Source organism: Macaca fascicularis, chromosome 1, assembly GCF_037993035.2.
Source record: "Macaca fascicularis isolate 582-1 chromosome 1, T2T-MFA8v1.1".
Lineage (NCBI taxonomy): Eukaryota > Metazoa > Chordata > Mammalia > Primates > Cercopithecidae > Macaca > Macaca fascicularis.
Window position 1 is genome coordinate 219852631 of NC_088375.1, and position 16735 is coordinate 219869365.

Consider the following 16735-nt stretch of genomic DNA (forward strand, 5'->3'; position numbering starts at 1 on the left):
ACAACCTGGCAGAGACAGGGATGGGGTTGGAGGCAAGTCTCTCTTGACTGGCTTCTGTGTAGTAAGAGCCTAGGTGGCCTCTCTGCCTGTTCCCTGGCTGAGAAGGCACCACTGGTTCCTGGAGCACACAGCCTGGTGAAAGAGGGCGAGGCGCTGTTTGCCCAGCTGGGCTCTCTTACCAACCAAACACCTGCCCTGCCGGTCTCTGGGAACAGTGTGGGAAGAAGACAAGATGGGGGCTGGGGAGAGTGATCCTTGAGTTGGTAAAATGGGCTTTTCTTTTTTTCTTTTTCTTTTACTTTAGGACGGGTGTCACTGTTGCCCAGGCACGATCACAGCTTACTGCAGCCTCTACCTCCTGGTCTCAAGCGATCCTCCCACCTCAGCCTTCCAAGTAGCTGGGACTGCAGGTGCATGCCACCATGCCTGGCCAATTTGTGTAATTGTTTTGTAGAGATGGGGTGTCAGTATGTTGTTCAGGCTGGTCTCGAACTCCTGGGCTCAAGCAATCCTCCTCCACTCAGCCTCCTGGAGTGCTGGGATGACAGGCGTGCGTCACTTTGCCCAGTCAAAATGTTTTTTTCTACACCTAAAGAAGCCTTATGCAGTCCCCAAGGCCTTGAGCTGGCTGGGTGACAGTGCTGGTGACAGCAGCACAACACAGGGGCCTGTGTCCCAGAACCCTATGTCCTGGGCGCTTGAGCTTTTGCGTGAAGATGTCTCATTTGTGCACCTTCTTCCCAGCTCCCTTCGCCTTCTCTAGTTAGGGGTACTTTAAACACCTAATAGCAACCAGGTACTGAAATCTGTCTTCATGCAGGGAACTGCTTACTTTACTTAATCCTCCTAATAACCTTAGTTTACAACCAAGGCTCAGAGAGGTTAAGTGACCCACCCACAGTCACACAGCAGTAAGGAGGCAGCTGGGCTTCCAGACTAGGTCCGCTGGACTCATAAACTTGCACAGTTGCTCTGTACCCAGCCCCTCCCCTGTGTGTCCTGGGGCCGCTGCAGAGCACAGACGGCTGCCTGGAGCGCGAGGGGAGCATTTGTGCGAGGGGTATAAATAGTTCACCAGCCAGTGAGTCAGTGGTTGGAAGTGACACAGCACAGAAAAGATGGGTCTTGGGATTCCTGGAGGGAACACAGGGTCCTGGGGCCTTCTGCCCCACTGATGGGTGAGGGCTGGGGTGGAGGCGGATGGGCCAGCAGCCCCTGTGGGCAGTGGCCACCTCTGTGGCAGTAGAAGGTGGGGACTCAGAGGGTCAGGCAGGCCAAAGCTGCTGCAGTCCAGCCTCTACCTGGAGCTGGAGGGGCTCTGGGGGGCACAGCGGAGGTCCTTCCTGTCATCTCTGGACTTTGTTTGCTGCCTGGTGGAGGGCTGGGCGGGTGCCACATGACCATGGCGCTGTGCAGGGGCACCTGGTGAGGGACTCAGTCTTTCCGGAGCCAAGTCACGAGGACTCCCCTCCTCAGTGCCCCCCACGAAAGCAAAGCCCCTGACACTTTCTGACCTCGGGCTCCCATGAAGGTCAGCGATGACAATCGGGCTCTGGAGACAAATTGCCTGGGCTCCTCAGCCACAAAATGCAGCATCTCTTAAGCTGGGGTGCATGTGCCCCCCAGGGGACATCTGGCAATGTCTACAGATGTTTTTGGTTGTCATACCTGGGGCGGGGGGTGCCGATGGTATCTGGTGGGTGGAGGCCAGGGAAGCTCCATAGCGCACAGGGTGGCCCCACCACAAAGAATGACCTGGCCGGCCGGGCGCGGTGGCTCACGCCTGTGATCCCAGCACTTTGGGAGGCTGAGGCGGGCAGATCATGAGGTCAGGAGATCAAGACCATCCGGGCCAACATGGTGAAACCCCATCTCTATTAAAAATACACAAATTAGCTGGGCATGGTGGCAGGCGCCTGTAATCCCTGCTACTTGGGAGGCTGAGGCAGGAGAATCACTTAAACACAGGAGCGGAGGTTGCAGTGAGCTGAGATTGTGCCACTGCACTCCAGCCTGGGTGACAAAGCGAGACTCTGCCTTAAAAAAAAAAAAAAAAAAAAAAAGGAATGACCTGGCCCCAAGTGCCAGTGGTGCTGAGGCTGAGAACCCTGCTGCAAGGGGGCCTCCCTCATGGGCCACTGTGAGGAATGACTGAGCCCATCCCTGTCAAGCACTCAGCACAGCTCCCAGCACACAGAGCTAGCTGCATAAATGGCCGTCGACGCCACTAAAACAAGATTGAATCACCTCCACTAAACTCCTGACGGCGCAGCGCTTTCTCTTTACAACCCCTGTGCTCAGCGATCCTCCAGGTCCGGATTAGGTCAGAAGGGCTGTTATCGGTGGGGCCACCAGCCCCCTAACCAGCAGGTCAGGGGTTCAGGTCCCAGCCCCTGGGTCCCACATGCCTCTCCCTGAGCCCCAGTTTTATTTATTGCTCAAGTGCATGGGTTTCTTCTGCAGCCAGGGGCAGCTCAGTTTCAGAGGAAGTGCAGATAAAGTGTCCAAACTTGGATGGAAACGTGGGCTGTGGATCCCTCTGTCTTTGGCAGCTCCCAGGCCTGGCTGGGCCGCAGCTCAAACCACGGTTTGAACGGCCGCTTCTATCAATCAAGGGCCAATCAATTACTGGGGCTGGGCTCCATCCAGGGCAGGCTCGGGCCCCCAGGGGGACAATATAGGAGCTGGCTGTGGTGCCAAAGAGTCCATCACCAAGAGGAGGTGACGGGGGCTGCGAGAGGCCAGGTGCTGGGGTGGGAGGTGAAGCCCCCAGAGGTAGCTGTGGAGGAGGCCATCCCCAAGAGACTCCTGGAGAGTGGCCATCTGCCCTGTGCCCTGGGCTCTGATGTGGTCTAGTGCAGGGGATCAGCCAGGTTCCAGGGTCAACCTGATTGAAGATGGCCTTGAGGGTTTGTGGTTACATCAACTCCGCTGAGACTGACCTGGGTCCAAACCCCAGCTCTGCCACCTGCTGGCAGAATAACCCTGGTCAAGTCACCTAACCCCACAGACCTCAGTTTCCTCATCTACATCATGGAGATCAAAGAACTCATCTCAGGATGGAGGCAAGGATTAAAACAGACGATACAAACAGACTCTTAACACAGAGCCTGGTCCACAGGAAGCACTTCATACACGCCTACTATGATACTAAAAACCAGTTATTATTATTCCTAACATCTACCTTTAAGATTATTAAAGAGTAAATGAGGCTGGATGCGGTGGCTCACGCCTATAATGCCAGCACTTTGGGAGGCTGAGGTGGGAGGATCACTAGAGCCCAGGAGTTTGAGACCAGCTTGGGCAAGATAGGGAGACCACATCTCAATAAAAAAAATAAAGGGCCGGGCGCGGTGGCTCACACCTGTAATCCCAGCACTTTGGGAGGCTGAGGCAGGCAGATCACGAGGTCAGGAGTTCAAAGCCAGCTTGACCAACATGGTAAAACCCTGTCTCTACTGAAAATATAAAAATTAGCCAGGCATGGTGGCATGCACCTGTAATTCCAGCTACTCGGGAGGCTGAGGCACGAGAATTGCTTGGACCCAGGAGGTAGAGGTTGCAGTGAGCTGAGATTGTGCCACTGCACTCCAGCCCGCGCGACAAAGTGAGACACTGTCTCAAATAAATAAATAAATAAATAAATAAATAAATAAATAAATAGCTGGGCATGGTAGTGTATGCCTCTGGTCTCAGCTTCTAGATAGGCTCACTTTAGCCCTGGAGGTTGAGGCTGCAGTGAGCCCTGATCGAGCCACTGCTCTTTAGCCTGGGCAACAGAGTGAGACCTTGTTTTTAAAAAAACAAACAAAAAAGAGAAAATGAAAACGAGATTACAGATATAAAATGCCTGGTTCATAGCGCGTCCTTAAAACCTGTTAATTTTATCATCATCATAATAGTAGTTGTTACATTGAGAAGTTTGTGTGTGTCACATATACACATCATATACTTCACACATACAATATAAAAAGGGTGATGATATTAGAAATAATGTTAAAAAATACACTGGCCTCTGCCACAGGCTCCAGTCCTGATTGGTGGTACAGGGCTGGGAGGCAGGGCTTGTGGTGGCTTGGCCTGGAGGCAGGGGTGGATATGACGACCCAGGGGATCCCTCCAGCATGAGCCCTCCTCTGAAGTCCTCACTTCTCCCCTACTAGGCCTGACGCAAAGCCCCAGCATCTCTGGGAGGTGGAAAGACAGACGGCCGCTGGACAGAGCCCTTGAACAGGGAGAAAGGAGACTCAGGGAGCGAGGAACCTTCCCTTGGTGTTGGAGGGAACACTCTCACGGTGCCGGTGTGTGTGTGCAGGGGGTGGGGGACAACTGGCAGCACAGGAGAGAACGAGGTTCCACGATGGCTGGAAACAGGCATCTCCCGGGCTAGGGGCCCTCTCACCCACCAGCCCTTCTCCCTGAGCTGGAACTGAGGTTGCAGTTGGCTTAGAGCATCCAGAAAAAGAGAGGTCAGCCCGCAAGATCCACCCAGACAGCCTGGTCTACCCGTTTTCCATTACATAGGGAAACTGGGGCCCAGAGTGGGCAGTGACTGGCCCAGGGTCACACAGCCAGCAGACTGCAGGATTCCAACAGCTGGAAGCTCTTCTCCTCCCTGGCCCCCTCTCTTTTTCCTGGTCCCATGGAGGGTCCCACATTCTCAAGCTTGAAGGGCCAGCGGAGGCTGGACTGAGAGCCCAGCGTGGTGCCTGTTTGGGAAGGCCAATGCCATTCGGCAGGACTGGCAGAAAGCACCCAGCCTGGGAACTCAGCACTTTTCTCCAGCACCGGAGGGAGGCTGTGGGGCCTGGCACTGTGCCTGCATTCCTATCTGCCTCCCCCTGAATTGTTCTTGCCAGGAAGGGCTCAGCAGCTAGCTGCGCCCTGGATGCTGGGAATGAAATCCCCACCCATCCCCCTCTTGAAAGCGGAGCAACGGGTTACCCCCCAGGACAACCCTTCCCCTTTGGGGTGAGCATGGTCCCCAGCTGGTTGCTTCCCTGCCCCTGCCTCTCTCCCAGTTCTGATAACTAGGGGGTCACAGGGGTAGGCAGTGGAGGCGTCAACCATGCATAGTGCAGACGTCCCAGCCTTGCGCACAGGCGAGCCACACGTCATAACCTATCATCATTCCTGGCTGCTCTGCTGGGCGCTTGCTATGTGCCAGGCGCGATGCCAGGTGTTTCGCATCAGATTCTCACAAGAAGTCCATGAAGCGGCATGAACATTCCTATTTAACCCACAAGGAGATGAGGCTCAGAGGGGAAGCCACTTGGCCCAGGTCATAGGTGACAAGGGTGTTGATGGGCTCTGAACCAGGCCTGATCAAACACATGCACTCTTAACGACTATGCTATGCCCTGATGCCGATGGGTACACAGCAGTGAACTTCAGGGTTGGAAGGGATATTGGAGGCCATCTTATTCAGTCCTTCCTGAAAATCAGATTCCTCATGTAGTTCTTTGTTTAGTGCCTTGAATACCTCTGAGGGCAGGAAGCTCATTGCTTGTCTAAGGGGGCCCATCTTGGCTTTGGAACTATTAGAAAGTTGCTCCTTGGCCAGGTGCAGTGGCTCATGCCTGTAATCTCAGCACTTTGGGGGCTGAGGTGGGCGGATCACTTGAAGCCAGGAGTTCGAGACCAGCCTGACCAACATGGTGAAACTCTGTCTCTACTAAGAATACAAGAATTAGCTGGGTGTGGTAGTGCAGGCCTGTAATCCCAACTACTAGGGAGGCTGAGGCAGGAGAATCGCTTGAACCCGGGAAGTGGAGGCCGGAGGGAGCCAAGATTATTCCACTGTACTCTAGCTTGGGTGACAGAGCAAGACTCTGTCTCAAAAAAAAGAAAGAAAGAAAGAAAGTTGCTCCTCATGTAGGTCCCCCCGAGCTGTGCTGCACGTTCTGATGGCAGAAGCAAGCAGAGTCATCGCAGCCACTGCACTTGGGAAGGTGGGAGCACAGGGGACCCCAACTCTGTCTCTCCTGACTCCCATCCCAGGCTTTGCTGATGGCCCCTCTGGGCATGCGGGTCCCAGGAAGACAGACAACTGGACGGGGTGCGTGTTGGGTATGGGCTCAGGAGCCCTCAGGCCCCCCGGCTTCCCCAGTTCCTGCACGTCCCCACCCCCAGACCGCCTGACTCATACGGGGAAAGCCCAGAGCTCGCCACTTCCTCTAGTCCTATCTGGGAATCTCACACTTGATCTGTTGCCCTGGGTCAGCTAAGCGGGATATGGGGTAGGGAGAAAGAGAGAGAGAGAGATGGAGAGATAGATAGAGAGCACACAAGTGTGGCACTCGGGGCTCCCCCATGGAGGATAAAGAGGGAGACACCACGAAATTTGCTGGGGGGGCTGTCAGGGCTCAAGGGCATCCTAACCTGGAGTTCAGCAACATCTCACCGCACCTGTGGCACTCCCTGCCAACCGCCCCCTTTCACTTCTTGCTCTTCATAATCATTATTGTTATGATAGTGATTATAAAGAATATTTATTGAATGCCTAATATTAATATAACCCAGTGTTTATAATGTAACTCAATCTTTACTCATTCATCTTATCCTCTTACAGCTCAGACAGACAAAGTCACCTGACTAAGGATAACCTTAAGTCAACCTCAGGAAGCAGTGGGGAGACGGCTGTGCGGGGGCCTGAGCCGCGGCTTAGCGCTTCTTAAACATCAGTGGGCACACCTGGTGAAGCTGGTTACAGTGCAGATTATGGGCTGGGCGTGGTGGCTCATGCCTGTAATCCCTGCACTTTGGGAGGATGAGGTGGGAGGGTGGCTTGGAGCCAGGAGTTTGAGACCAGTCTGAGCAACATAATGAGACCCCCATCTCTGCAAAAATAAAAAAAATTAGCCAGATGTGGTGGCGTGTGCCTAGAGACCCAGCTACTCAGGAGGCTGAGGTGGGAGGATCACTTAAGCCCATGAAGTTGAGGCTGCAGTGAGCTATGATCGTATCACTGCATTCCATCTGGGTGACAGAGCAAGACCCTGTCTCAAAAAAAAAACACAGATTACAGTCTGGTACATCTGGGGTGGAACCTGCGCGTCTGCATTTCTAACATACTCCAGGGCGGTGTTGCTGCTGGTGTTTGGGCAACTGTAAGGGTTCAGAGGACTTGGGAGCCAGGGAGGCCCAGGTTCAAATTCTGCTTCTGCCCCTCACTAGCTGTGTGACTTTGGACAAGTCACGTAACCCTTCTGAAAGCCTAGTCTCCTTAACTGTGAAATGGGCGAGGACAATGTTGCAGGATAAGAAAGGACCGAATGGGAGGCAAAGCACCTGGTTTGAAGCATCTGATGGCTCAGGACTCCCCAGGTGGCCCGGCTCCCGTCTGGCCACACCTTTCTGGCACTGACCCCTGCTTCTCTGCTGTCCTCGAAAAGCGGAAGTCAGCCAAGGAGAAGGCTGCCCGGCAGTCAGGGGAACTCAGCTGCTCCAGGGTGTGCGGACCTTCCCTGCAGAGGCTGCCAAGTGACTGCCTCTGCTGGCGGGGCTGGCCTTGTAGAAAGGACCTCCGACATCCCCTGAGGCAGCAAGGCCTGCTGTCCTAGAGCCTAGACTCTCGCAGTGGAAGCCAGTCCAAGCCACCCAGGCCTTGGACCCAGGGGGCGTGGAGGAGAGCAAGGAGGCCGAAGAAGAGAAGGCAGGAAGGGTGGACCAAAGAGGAACCAAAAGTCCTGGGTTGGGGGTGTGGGGGAAGGAGAGGTGACTCAGACACTGATGCAGAGGGGAAGTGGGAGGAACGGAGTAAGGGCCGAGGCCGGGAAATCCTCCCTCCCCAGGGGTGCAGGGCATTCTCCCCACCCACTGACCCTAAGCTGCAGGTGAAGGACCCCACCTTTCCATCTCTCTAAGGCTCTGGGAGGCTTCCCCAAGCCCCACCCACAAACACAGCTTCACTTGGCCTCCAGGGGCTCCTTGCAGGAGGATCTGGTTCTAATCCTGTCACTGTCAGTTCATATAATCTTAGACAAGTGACAATTGCCTTGAGCCTCAATCTCCTCATCTGTCAAATGGGAATAAAAATGATAGTACCAGGCTGGGAGCGGTGGCTCACGTCTGTAATCCCAGCACTTTGGGAGGCTGAGGCAGGCAGATCACTTGAGGTCAGGAGTTCGAGACCAGCCTGGCCAACACGGTGAAACCCCATCTCTACTCAAAAATACAAAAATTAGCCAGGTGTGGTGGTATGTGCCTGTAGTCCCAGCTGCTTAGAGGCTGAAGCAGGAGAATCACCTGAACCCAGGAGGCGGAGGCTGCAGTGAGCCAAGATCACGCCACGGTACTTCAGCCTTGGTGGTAGAGTGAGACTCCATCTCAAAAAAAAAAAAAAAAGGAAAACAAAGACAGTATCAATCTCATTGTGCTGGTGTGAGAATTCAATTCCGTTCTCTAAATAATACACATAGGCTCCTCCAGGAATGGCTAGAACTAGTGGCTCTGTTTAACAAGGAGGGGGCACAGAGGCAGGGGCTGGCTGCAAAGAGAAACATCAGCATGGTGTGATGCGTGAGAGCTTTTGGTCCTCATGGCAGAAATAAAGAAGGAAACCTTCCATTGATAGCCCTGTGGGTGCATCCTCTCTACCCCTAAATCTCTACACGTTTGTTCTATATAAGACTGTAAGCCTCCTGAGGGCAGGAACTTGATTCATTTAATTCTCTGGATCTTGTAGCACAAAAACTTAATAACATATCTGTTGGAAGAATGATCACATGCGTGAACCTTGCATTTTTCAAAAACATCATCTATCATGCAAACAGCCCAGACACCATGATGGGCTCTTAACAAAGACCCAGAGCTTTTTTATACCTAATCCTCAGAACTTTACCAGGTAGGTTCTTAAGCCCCTGGGGAAACCAAGGCTCAGAGAAGCTGAGTTGTCTGCCTGGAGCAACCCAGCTGGGTGGTGGCAGACGGGAATCCCTGTTGTGCACCCTCCAGAGCTGTTGTTTGCTCTCCCCTTTTTTGTGCCACCTGCCTTTCCTGTAACTAGGTGATAATGAATTCATTTCTCTCTTTTTGTTATTTATCAAAGCCATATGTAGCTGTCAATCAGAGTGGCTGTTCAGCAGGAGAGGAGGAGGGCTCTAACCTTGGGTCCTGTCACTAGGGCCCAGAGCAAAGGGTTGTCAACAACCTGGCAGGCCGGAAGCTCCACTGGTGGTTAAGTGGAGGCAGCCAGTGGGTGTTGTGGAGCTGGCTCTGAGCCAGCCGCAATGACCAATGCCAGGGCCCTGTGAGGGGGCCCAGGAGAGGGTGTATGCTGAGCTGGGGATGGCGGTGACAGTCATTTAGTAACGACTTGCTCTGTGCCAAGCACTGGGCTAAGCGCCGTACCCAATCCTGTGAGGTGGGTCCCCTGTCCTCCCTGTTCCAGGGTGAGGAACAGAAGCTCAGAAGGGCTCCAGGGCCCACAGCTGGATTCAAACCCAGGGCTGCAGACTCCAGAGGCCCTGCCGACTGTGTCCAGGAAGGGCTCCTGGGTGAGCTGTGTCCCTGGAGGTGGGGGGTGGAGAGGAGGGTGGACAGGAGGGTGGGATGCTTCCAGAGCTTGTGCAGGGAAGAGTTGGCCACAAGGAAGGAAAGCCTACGTCTCTGATGCAAGGTATCCTGAGATGAAGTGGCTGGGGACGAGGGTGGGGACAGGGCCTGCAAGGCTGGGCTAGGCAGGAGACAGGGATCTAGGGCATCGTCCTCAGATTCCACAGCAGGTTCAGAATTACACGGCTGCATACCTTTCCGGTAGGTCTCGACTTACAAAACCCTCCAGAGCACCCCCTAGGCTGTTGTCAGCACCCCCGAGGCTCTCCAGGGCCATTCTATTTGCCTCTCTGACAGGAGGGTTCCAGAGCCAGCCCTGGAGGAGCAAAGAGAGGGAGGCAGCAGCTGGGAGATCAGAGGTGCTGGACATAGCCTGAGGCCGCACGGGGAGGGGGACGGGGAGTCCTGGCTGCCAGGGCCAGGGAGACGCAGGGCCTCCTCGTGCCTGGCACTGGGCCAGAACTCTAAATGTCTCATGTCCTCTGAGCCCCACCCTGAGACACCGGGACCATCTCCTCACCATACAAGGTTTCAGCCTCACTGAAAACCTCTCTGTAACCACGAGCAAGTCACCGCCACACCTTTCTGGGTCTTGGTTCCCTCTTCTGTAAAACGGGGGGAGGGGCTGGAGTCAACCCTCCAGGTCTCTCTCAGGGGGAAGCTGAATGACTCTAGGTGTGAGACCAGTGATGGCTGAGAGTCTACCTTCCCCCTGTCCCCTCTCTTCCCCATCAATCTCCAGCCTTGGGAAGCACCTGCTGAATCAACATAGATGGGTGGACCAGAAGGCCCTGGAAGGCAGTTCCAACATCCAGAAGCGCTCAGGACCCCTCAGACATACGCAGGTCAGGGCTGAAGGACCTTTGGGGGTCATCAGGGATAGCCTGCCCCTTTTACAGGTGGGTAAGACTGAGGCCCAGGGAGGACATGCAGGCTAGGACGGAGGCCCAGCTTCCTTGCTCCTGGCCCCCAAGGAAAGGCCGGCTCCCATTCTCCTGCTGACCTCATGGTCTCCTGCCTTCTGCTCTGGTGACTGGCTTCCCAAGAGGGCAGGCTCCCCTCCTCCCTACCCTCTGCTCTCCCCAGAGCCCTGGCTCTGATGCCCTGGCTATGATCCGGGGACCCTGCTTGGACCCAGGAGGCTGCAGCCCCACTCGGACAGCGTAAGCAGAACAGGGGTTTTGTCTTCCACGAGAGTCCGTCTGTTGGCGGCGGGGTTGGGCTCGGTTGGCACAGTGAAGCCTTGTTTCCTTGAATACACAATCTGCAGCTTTCCACCCTCACCCGGGCCCTGACGGGCGGCACTTGCTTCCCTAGAGGTTCAGCTTCCTGGCCCCTGCCTGCCCCATCAGCCCTCCCAAAAACCTGGCAAGCAGTGCTGGCGCCAAGAGGTAGCTTGGAGGGGTCCAGGTGCCCTCAGTCTCCCTCAGAGTACCTCTCATCAAACTAGAAACAGCCTATGTAAAAAAAAAGTGAGTTTGCTGTGCAGATGAAGCTTGCAGACTGTTCCCTCAGCCGCACGCCACTTCCAACCATACTGCAGCCTCCCAAGTCCCGCTCATCTGAAGTGTCTGGCTTCTCCCACAACAGCTCCACCTTTGTTTTGGTGGCCAGTGGGCAGGGAAGCTACGGAAGGCCAGGAGAAGGCAGGCTCTGGGGGAAAGCAGAGACTGTGGCTGGAGGTGGGGACATGAGTGGACAATCCGCCAGGAGCATAGAAGCAGGTGTTGGAGGTTTTCCAACATGAAAGCAGATGTCTGTGATGGGAAACCCAGAAGGAGAAGAACCCAGGATTTGGAGTCACAGACCTGGGTTTGAATCCAGGCTCTATCATTTTCTAGCTGTGTGGTCTTGGCAAGTTATTTAAGACTCCTTGTCTGCACAAAGGTGCCGAAGAGCTCTGTGTCACGGGGCTGTTTGAAGGACCTGGTGAGTGCCTCAGCACCATCAGCACAGGGATCTCTGCGGTGTCTGAATCAGCTCTGCACTCCCCGATGGGGGCAGTGACAGACACGGATCCATACCCACCCCTGCATCTGCCCGCCCCGGGAGTGTTCAAGCTACTCTTTCAGGAAGCCTGGAAATCCTGCTCTCCCAATCTCGCCAGTCTTCGGCTGGGAAGAAACTTTAGAAGAACTCCAACCAAACAGCCTGGAGTCAAGGAGGTGGCGCCCTGGGATTTTCTCAGAGGTTCAGAGGGGCTGGGGGTCAAGGACTTGATGTTCCCCCAGAAGGACCTTGGGAAAGCATGGGACTCGTCAGTCACCCCCAACTGGGAACCAGAAATCCTTCCCCCTGCCTTGGGGCCAAATGCAGAAGCTGCGGCAAGCTGTCCTGAGCGGGGGAGAGCCTTTCTCAAACTGTGCGGTTGCAAAACGCCCCTTCCTGGGCTTCCGGCTTGATGTCTGGGCACTGACAGCTGCATATGGTGAGGTCTGCCCCCACCTCCTGCCCAGCCAAGGGGGAGCCGGCCTTGCTGCATTGCTCCCTCGGCTTTGGGCTGCCTGTGCCGGGTGGGCTAGACCTCCTGGCTCACCCCCAAGACTCAGCCTCAAGCCAATTCTGTCCCCTTCCAGAACCACTCCCGACCAGCACCCAGATCGTGGAACAGAGGCTGTTCCCTCTCCAGGAGCCAGGGGCAGGGGGACAGGGAACAGGAGGTGGGGACAGGTACCAAAGGGAGGGGCACTGGCACCTTCCCCACCCCCTGGGCACACACATGGTTGGGAGAGAGTGGCTGTGCATCTTAGACCCAACAGAGTGGGACCCAGGGATGGGCCGGAGGGAGCTGGGCCCTCTCTCTCTAGTCCCTCCACAGAGACATTAAGACTGTTTTTGTGGGGGGAAGGGGGGATGAGTCCACAGGCCTGGGGGTGCCCATCTACCCTGGTGAGGGCACAGCACGTGGAATCTGATGGAATAAAGGGTAGGTATGGGGGTAACAGGGCAAGTCACATAGGAAGGGGCCCCTTTTGACTAGGGTGGGTGTGGGACATTGGGGGTTCCTGTGGGGAGGGAAGGGGATATATGGAGTGGGGAGGAGAGATGGGGGCCTTGTGACAGAAGCAGGTGAGCAGTGACTGCAAGCTGCTGGGTGCAGGGGGGTGGGGCGGGCAGGAGGAGGAGGGAGGCCTTCCAAGCCCAGAGGGGACTGGGCCCACAGGGACGACTGGAGTGAGGTTTACACTCCTGCAGAGGGGGAACAGGGGCCGAGGGGTCCCTTCCTAGGGAGACCACTTGTGAGTGAAGGATTTGGGTCCTTTTTAATGAGTGGGTGGAGATGGGAAGGGCAAGTCTTCGCCCCCAGTTTGCTGGTAGATGCTAAATAACTGGAGAGGAAGTTGGGGGAATCCCTGCCCAGAACCCACCTTGAGGGAGACCTGAGATCAGGAGAGGAAATGAAAAGACCTTAAGGAAAGGAATGTGGTTGGCATGTGGTGTCCGGGGTCACTGGGGTGGGTGTCTTTGGCCAGCGTGTGTTGGGGTGGGGGTGGGGAACGCGAGCAGCTGGGATGGGGGAAGGAAGGCCGCTGAGTCCTCAGCCTCGGTGTGTGCCTTGTGGGGTGGTGGAGAAGCGCCACTAACAGGGTGGGGGGCCCGGGACCCACACGTGTGGTAGTGGGGGTGGGGCTCGCGGGGCCTGGCGATTATCTGGAAGGAGGTTCGGGGTCCCCAACTCTGTGGGTGCGTCTATGGTGTACCGGAGGCAGCACAAATATGAGTCACCGCCGCGTGCCAGGGCCCGGGGGTCCCCCAGACTAACGTGCGTGGTGGGATGCCGGGTCTAGATCTGGAAGGGGACGCGGGGTCCCTAACCCCGGTGCATCTGGGTTCGGGGAAGCTTGGCTGACTGCTGGGATCCTGGGTCGGCGCGGGATCCGGGGATCGGGGGGTTCGGGGCCCGATACCGGGTAGTGGGGCGGGCGGGGGGCCGGGTCGCGCGGGCACTCACTGCTTGAACATCTTCTCCATGTCCTTGATCTGCTTCCTGGAGAACTCCTTGAACTCGGTGTAGGGGTTGAAGACGCGGCGGCTGGGCGACTGGGGCTCGCCGATGCCCTGGTTGAGGTCGGCGCGCCGCAGCAGCTTGGCGCTCAGCTCGCAGTCCGCGCTGCCCAGCGCCTCGGCCGCCTCGTCGGGCGCCCCCGCCGCCGCCGCCGCCCCGTTCAGCCCGGGTTGCTCCGGGGTCTCGCCGCCGCCCTCGCCCTCCATCTGCAGCCGCCGGCTCAGCTTGGTGGCCAGCTCGTCCGTGGCCATGGTGGCCCGCACGGCACTTGCCTTGACCGGGCCCCTGTTCACAGCGCAGCGCCGCCGGCCGCGCTCTTCCTCTTCCTGACACTCCCCGGGCCAGGCACCGCCCCCGAAGGTGGGACTTGGGCCCTGGCGGGGACCGCGCGCCCCGCCTCCGCCCCCGCCCCCGGGCCCGGACCCGCGCGGCGTGCGCGTGATCGCTCCCGGCCGCCGGGGGTCGAGTGTACTCTGCGCGCCCCGCCCGTCCTCGTCTGCCCCCCGCGAGGCTGGGGAGCGCGACGGAAAGCCATTGCCCTCTTGGTGCCCGCTGTAGCAGCTGAGCGGGAGGGGGCCGGCTGGGGGCCTGGGCCGGGCGGGAAGGAAGAGGGCTCCTCCCCCGCGGCTTGGGTGAGGAGCGGGGCTTGCCGGGGGGGGGGCAAGGGGGCGAGGAGGGGTGCCGCCCCACCCCCTTCTCCGGAATCCCCACGCCGTGAAGTCATAATCCTGTATCTGTGACACCCTGTCGGTTGCTATGGAGACGACTCGCTGTTAAACACTGGCGTTCTCAATGAGGGTTGCAGGGGTTCCGAGGCGGACCTGAGGAGCACAAACCCCTGTTTAGGGTGAACCGTGGCGGGCGCCGCTGGCCTCTTGGAAGAGGACAGACTAGCAGCTGCGAGGGAGATGGGGCTGGGCTTCACCCCTAAAAGGGCCCCTGGAGACAGCGGGTGAGGGACAGGGGAAGGGGCTGGTGGTCCTCTCTCCCGAGGCCCCGCACCATCACACAGATGACTTGGCAGAATAGCTGCTGGGCCAGTGTTGTCGCCTGTGACTGTACTTTAGGGAAACTGACAGGGAGATCATGATGTCGCCATTTTGATGGGGTCACCAGAGGAGAGATGTCCTCTCCAAAGGCTCCTGGACAGGGCTAGGGAAAGAGTTCAGATAATAAGTATCTCTGTGGTCTGGGCTGTCACCTCACAACTGCACAACTCTGGACCTTCAGCATCAGAACCACTGGGGCCTAGGTTAATAATACAGATTCCCGGGCTCCAATTTGGACAGACAACACTGATCTCTGGGGTGGGATCCAGGAATCTACATGTAAACAAGCACCCAGTGGAGTGCTGCGCACTGAAATTTGAGAATCCCTGATTTAGAAGGACTATGCTCTGTGCATGTTCTCTGAAATGTTAGGTCAATCAGGACCCCTCTACTGAAACTGCTCCAACCAGCCAAGGTGCAGAGAAAAGATGCATGCAGGGCCCCCAAACCAGTGTGCTGTGGAGGCAGGGAGCCCTGGAGAATGTAAAGCCAGCAAGCTGTTACAGAGTGATTTGCACAGAACAGACACTCAGTTGATATTTGTCAATTTGCTCTGTTTAAGAACATTGCTGAATTAATTTAAAAGGTATTTTTAAAAGAATGAAATTGAGGAAAAACCTTCAAGGTTCAGAAAATGTGAAGTTCTCATTTACTTGTTTATAAAAATTGTTTTTGAGTCCAATAAAGATGCTTAGCTTAAATGATTTCTTTTTTAAATCTCAGAATTAAGTTTCTCTTAGTTGTGGGCAGTTTGGTCCAGCTGTTTGCAAAAGACAGGCTTCCCTGTCTCCCATATGCAGCCCTGAAGGACCCAACAGAAGCAAGATAGTTATTTAAGGAATGTAAAGGACTAGGGACAGGATGTAGATTAAAATGTTTAAGATGATGTCTGCAGATGATGTTTGTAGATGCTGAAGTTTGTTGAATTCTTAGTCTTCCTCACAAAGCAGATAATTTCAAGACTCTGGTGAGCCTCAATTTACTCCAGTTTATGATTTCCAATGGTTCTGCATAAAACTGGGTTGCCGTTTTATGAAATTGTTTGCATCTGCTTCACGTGGGCGCAAACTTCACAGTGAGGAGATAATGTGAGGGTTTTGCCTTCTTGCAAAACAACTTACATATATATGTGAAGAAACTGGGGTTTGGGTTTGAATTATGTGGACTGCCTGTGTGTAGTAAGCTCTCTGGTCAGTTACCCATTTGGCTTTGTGTGGACACAGCTCATGGGAGCGAGGGTTGCTTTCCATAACACACAGGTTGGGGGAATTCCTGCTCGTTACCTATAGCATCTTGCAGGAGGGCTGCTGAACACCGGAGCCTTGCAACTGTTAAACTCAGGCAGAGCTCAGGAAATGCTGCCCGGATGGGTGAGTCGTTTTAACACCTCTTGGGTTGATTTTTCTCACAGGTTTTTGGAGTTTGCAGAGCTCTGAGCCTGTGACCCCAGGGTGAGACCTCAAGCTGCCCAGTACTGTGGCCACATTTCAGAGGCCTTGGGCCTGGGCCAGAGATGGACGCTAGGGGCTGTCTTTTACTCTAGGTTTTTTTCTTCATTGGTCATTGGTCATTGGGTTTCAAGAAAAGCACTTTTTTCAAGAATCAAAGAAGCAGTGATGGAAGGAAAAGCAGAGAAAACCGATGAGCCCTGATTGGCGGTGAAACTTCCAGGAAATATCACTTGCCTCTTGATTAGGGGAAATCACTTTTGAGTGACCCTGAATTTTGTGCCCCAAGCATAGATTCTGGCAGAAAGAAATGATCTGGACTGATGACACACTACAGCATTCAGTCATGTGGAAAGAATGATCTTCAGGAAAAATCACACCCTTGGCAAAGGCTTTTTACAGAGGCAAGGGCGAGCCGGCCAATTCTGACAATATTCCAGTGGCAAGGGAGCCAGGCTGACTTAGTCATCATTACTTATGTTTCTTCTCTTCCTCCCACATCTCCTTGTATAACTGTCTTTTGGGGAGGGGTGAAGTGATAGTAAGAAAAACAACAGCACTTTGAAAAAGGGGTGGGGGGAGAAACAAGAAGGAGAGAAGGAGTTGGGAAGAGCTCTTGAGTGATGGGGAGATGGCACTGGGGACATTCTGGAGCCTGACAGAACTGTGTGGTCCCT

General features: G+C 55.4%; 1 protein-coding gene across 2 annotated transcripts in view; it reads right to left on the bottom strand.

Annotated features, from left to right (window-relative positions):
• EFHD2 (EF-hand domain family member D2) overlaps window positions 1–13889 on the bottom strand; it is a 40081-nt gene extending 26192 nt beyond the window's left edge. For both annotated transcript variants that reach the window (XM_065529698.2, XM_045380172.3), the window contains exon 1: window positions 13508–13889. In XM_065529698.2, coding sequence (XP_065385770.1) covers window positions 13508–13812 — 305 coding nt within the window. In that variant the 5' untranslated portion in view covers window positions 13813–13889. The remainder of the gene's footprint in view (window positions 1–13507) is intronic.
• Between the last annotated feature and the right edge of the window lie 2846 nt (window positions 13890–16735).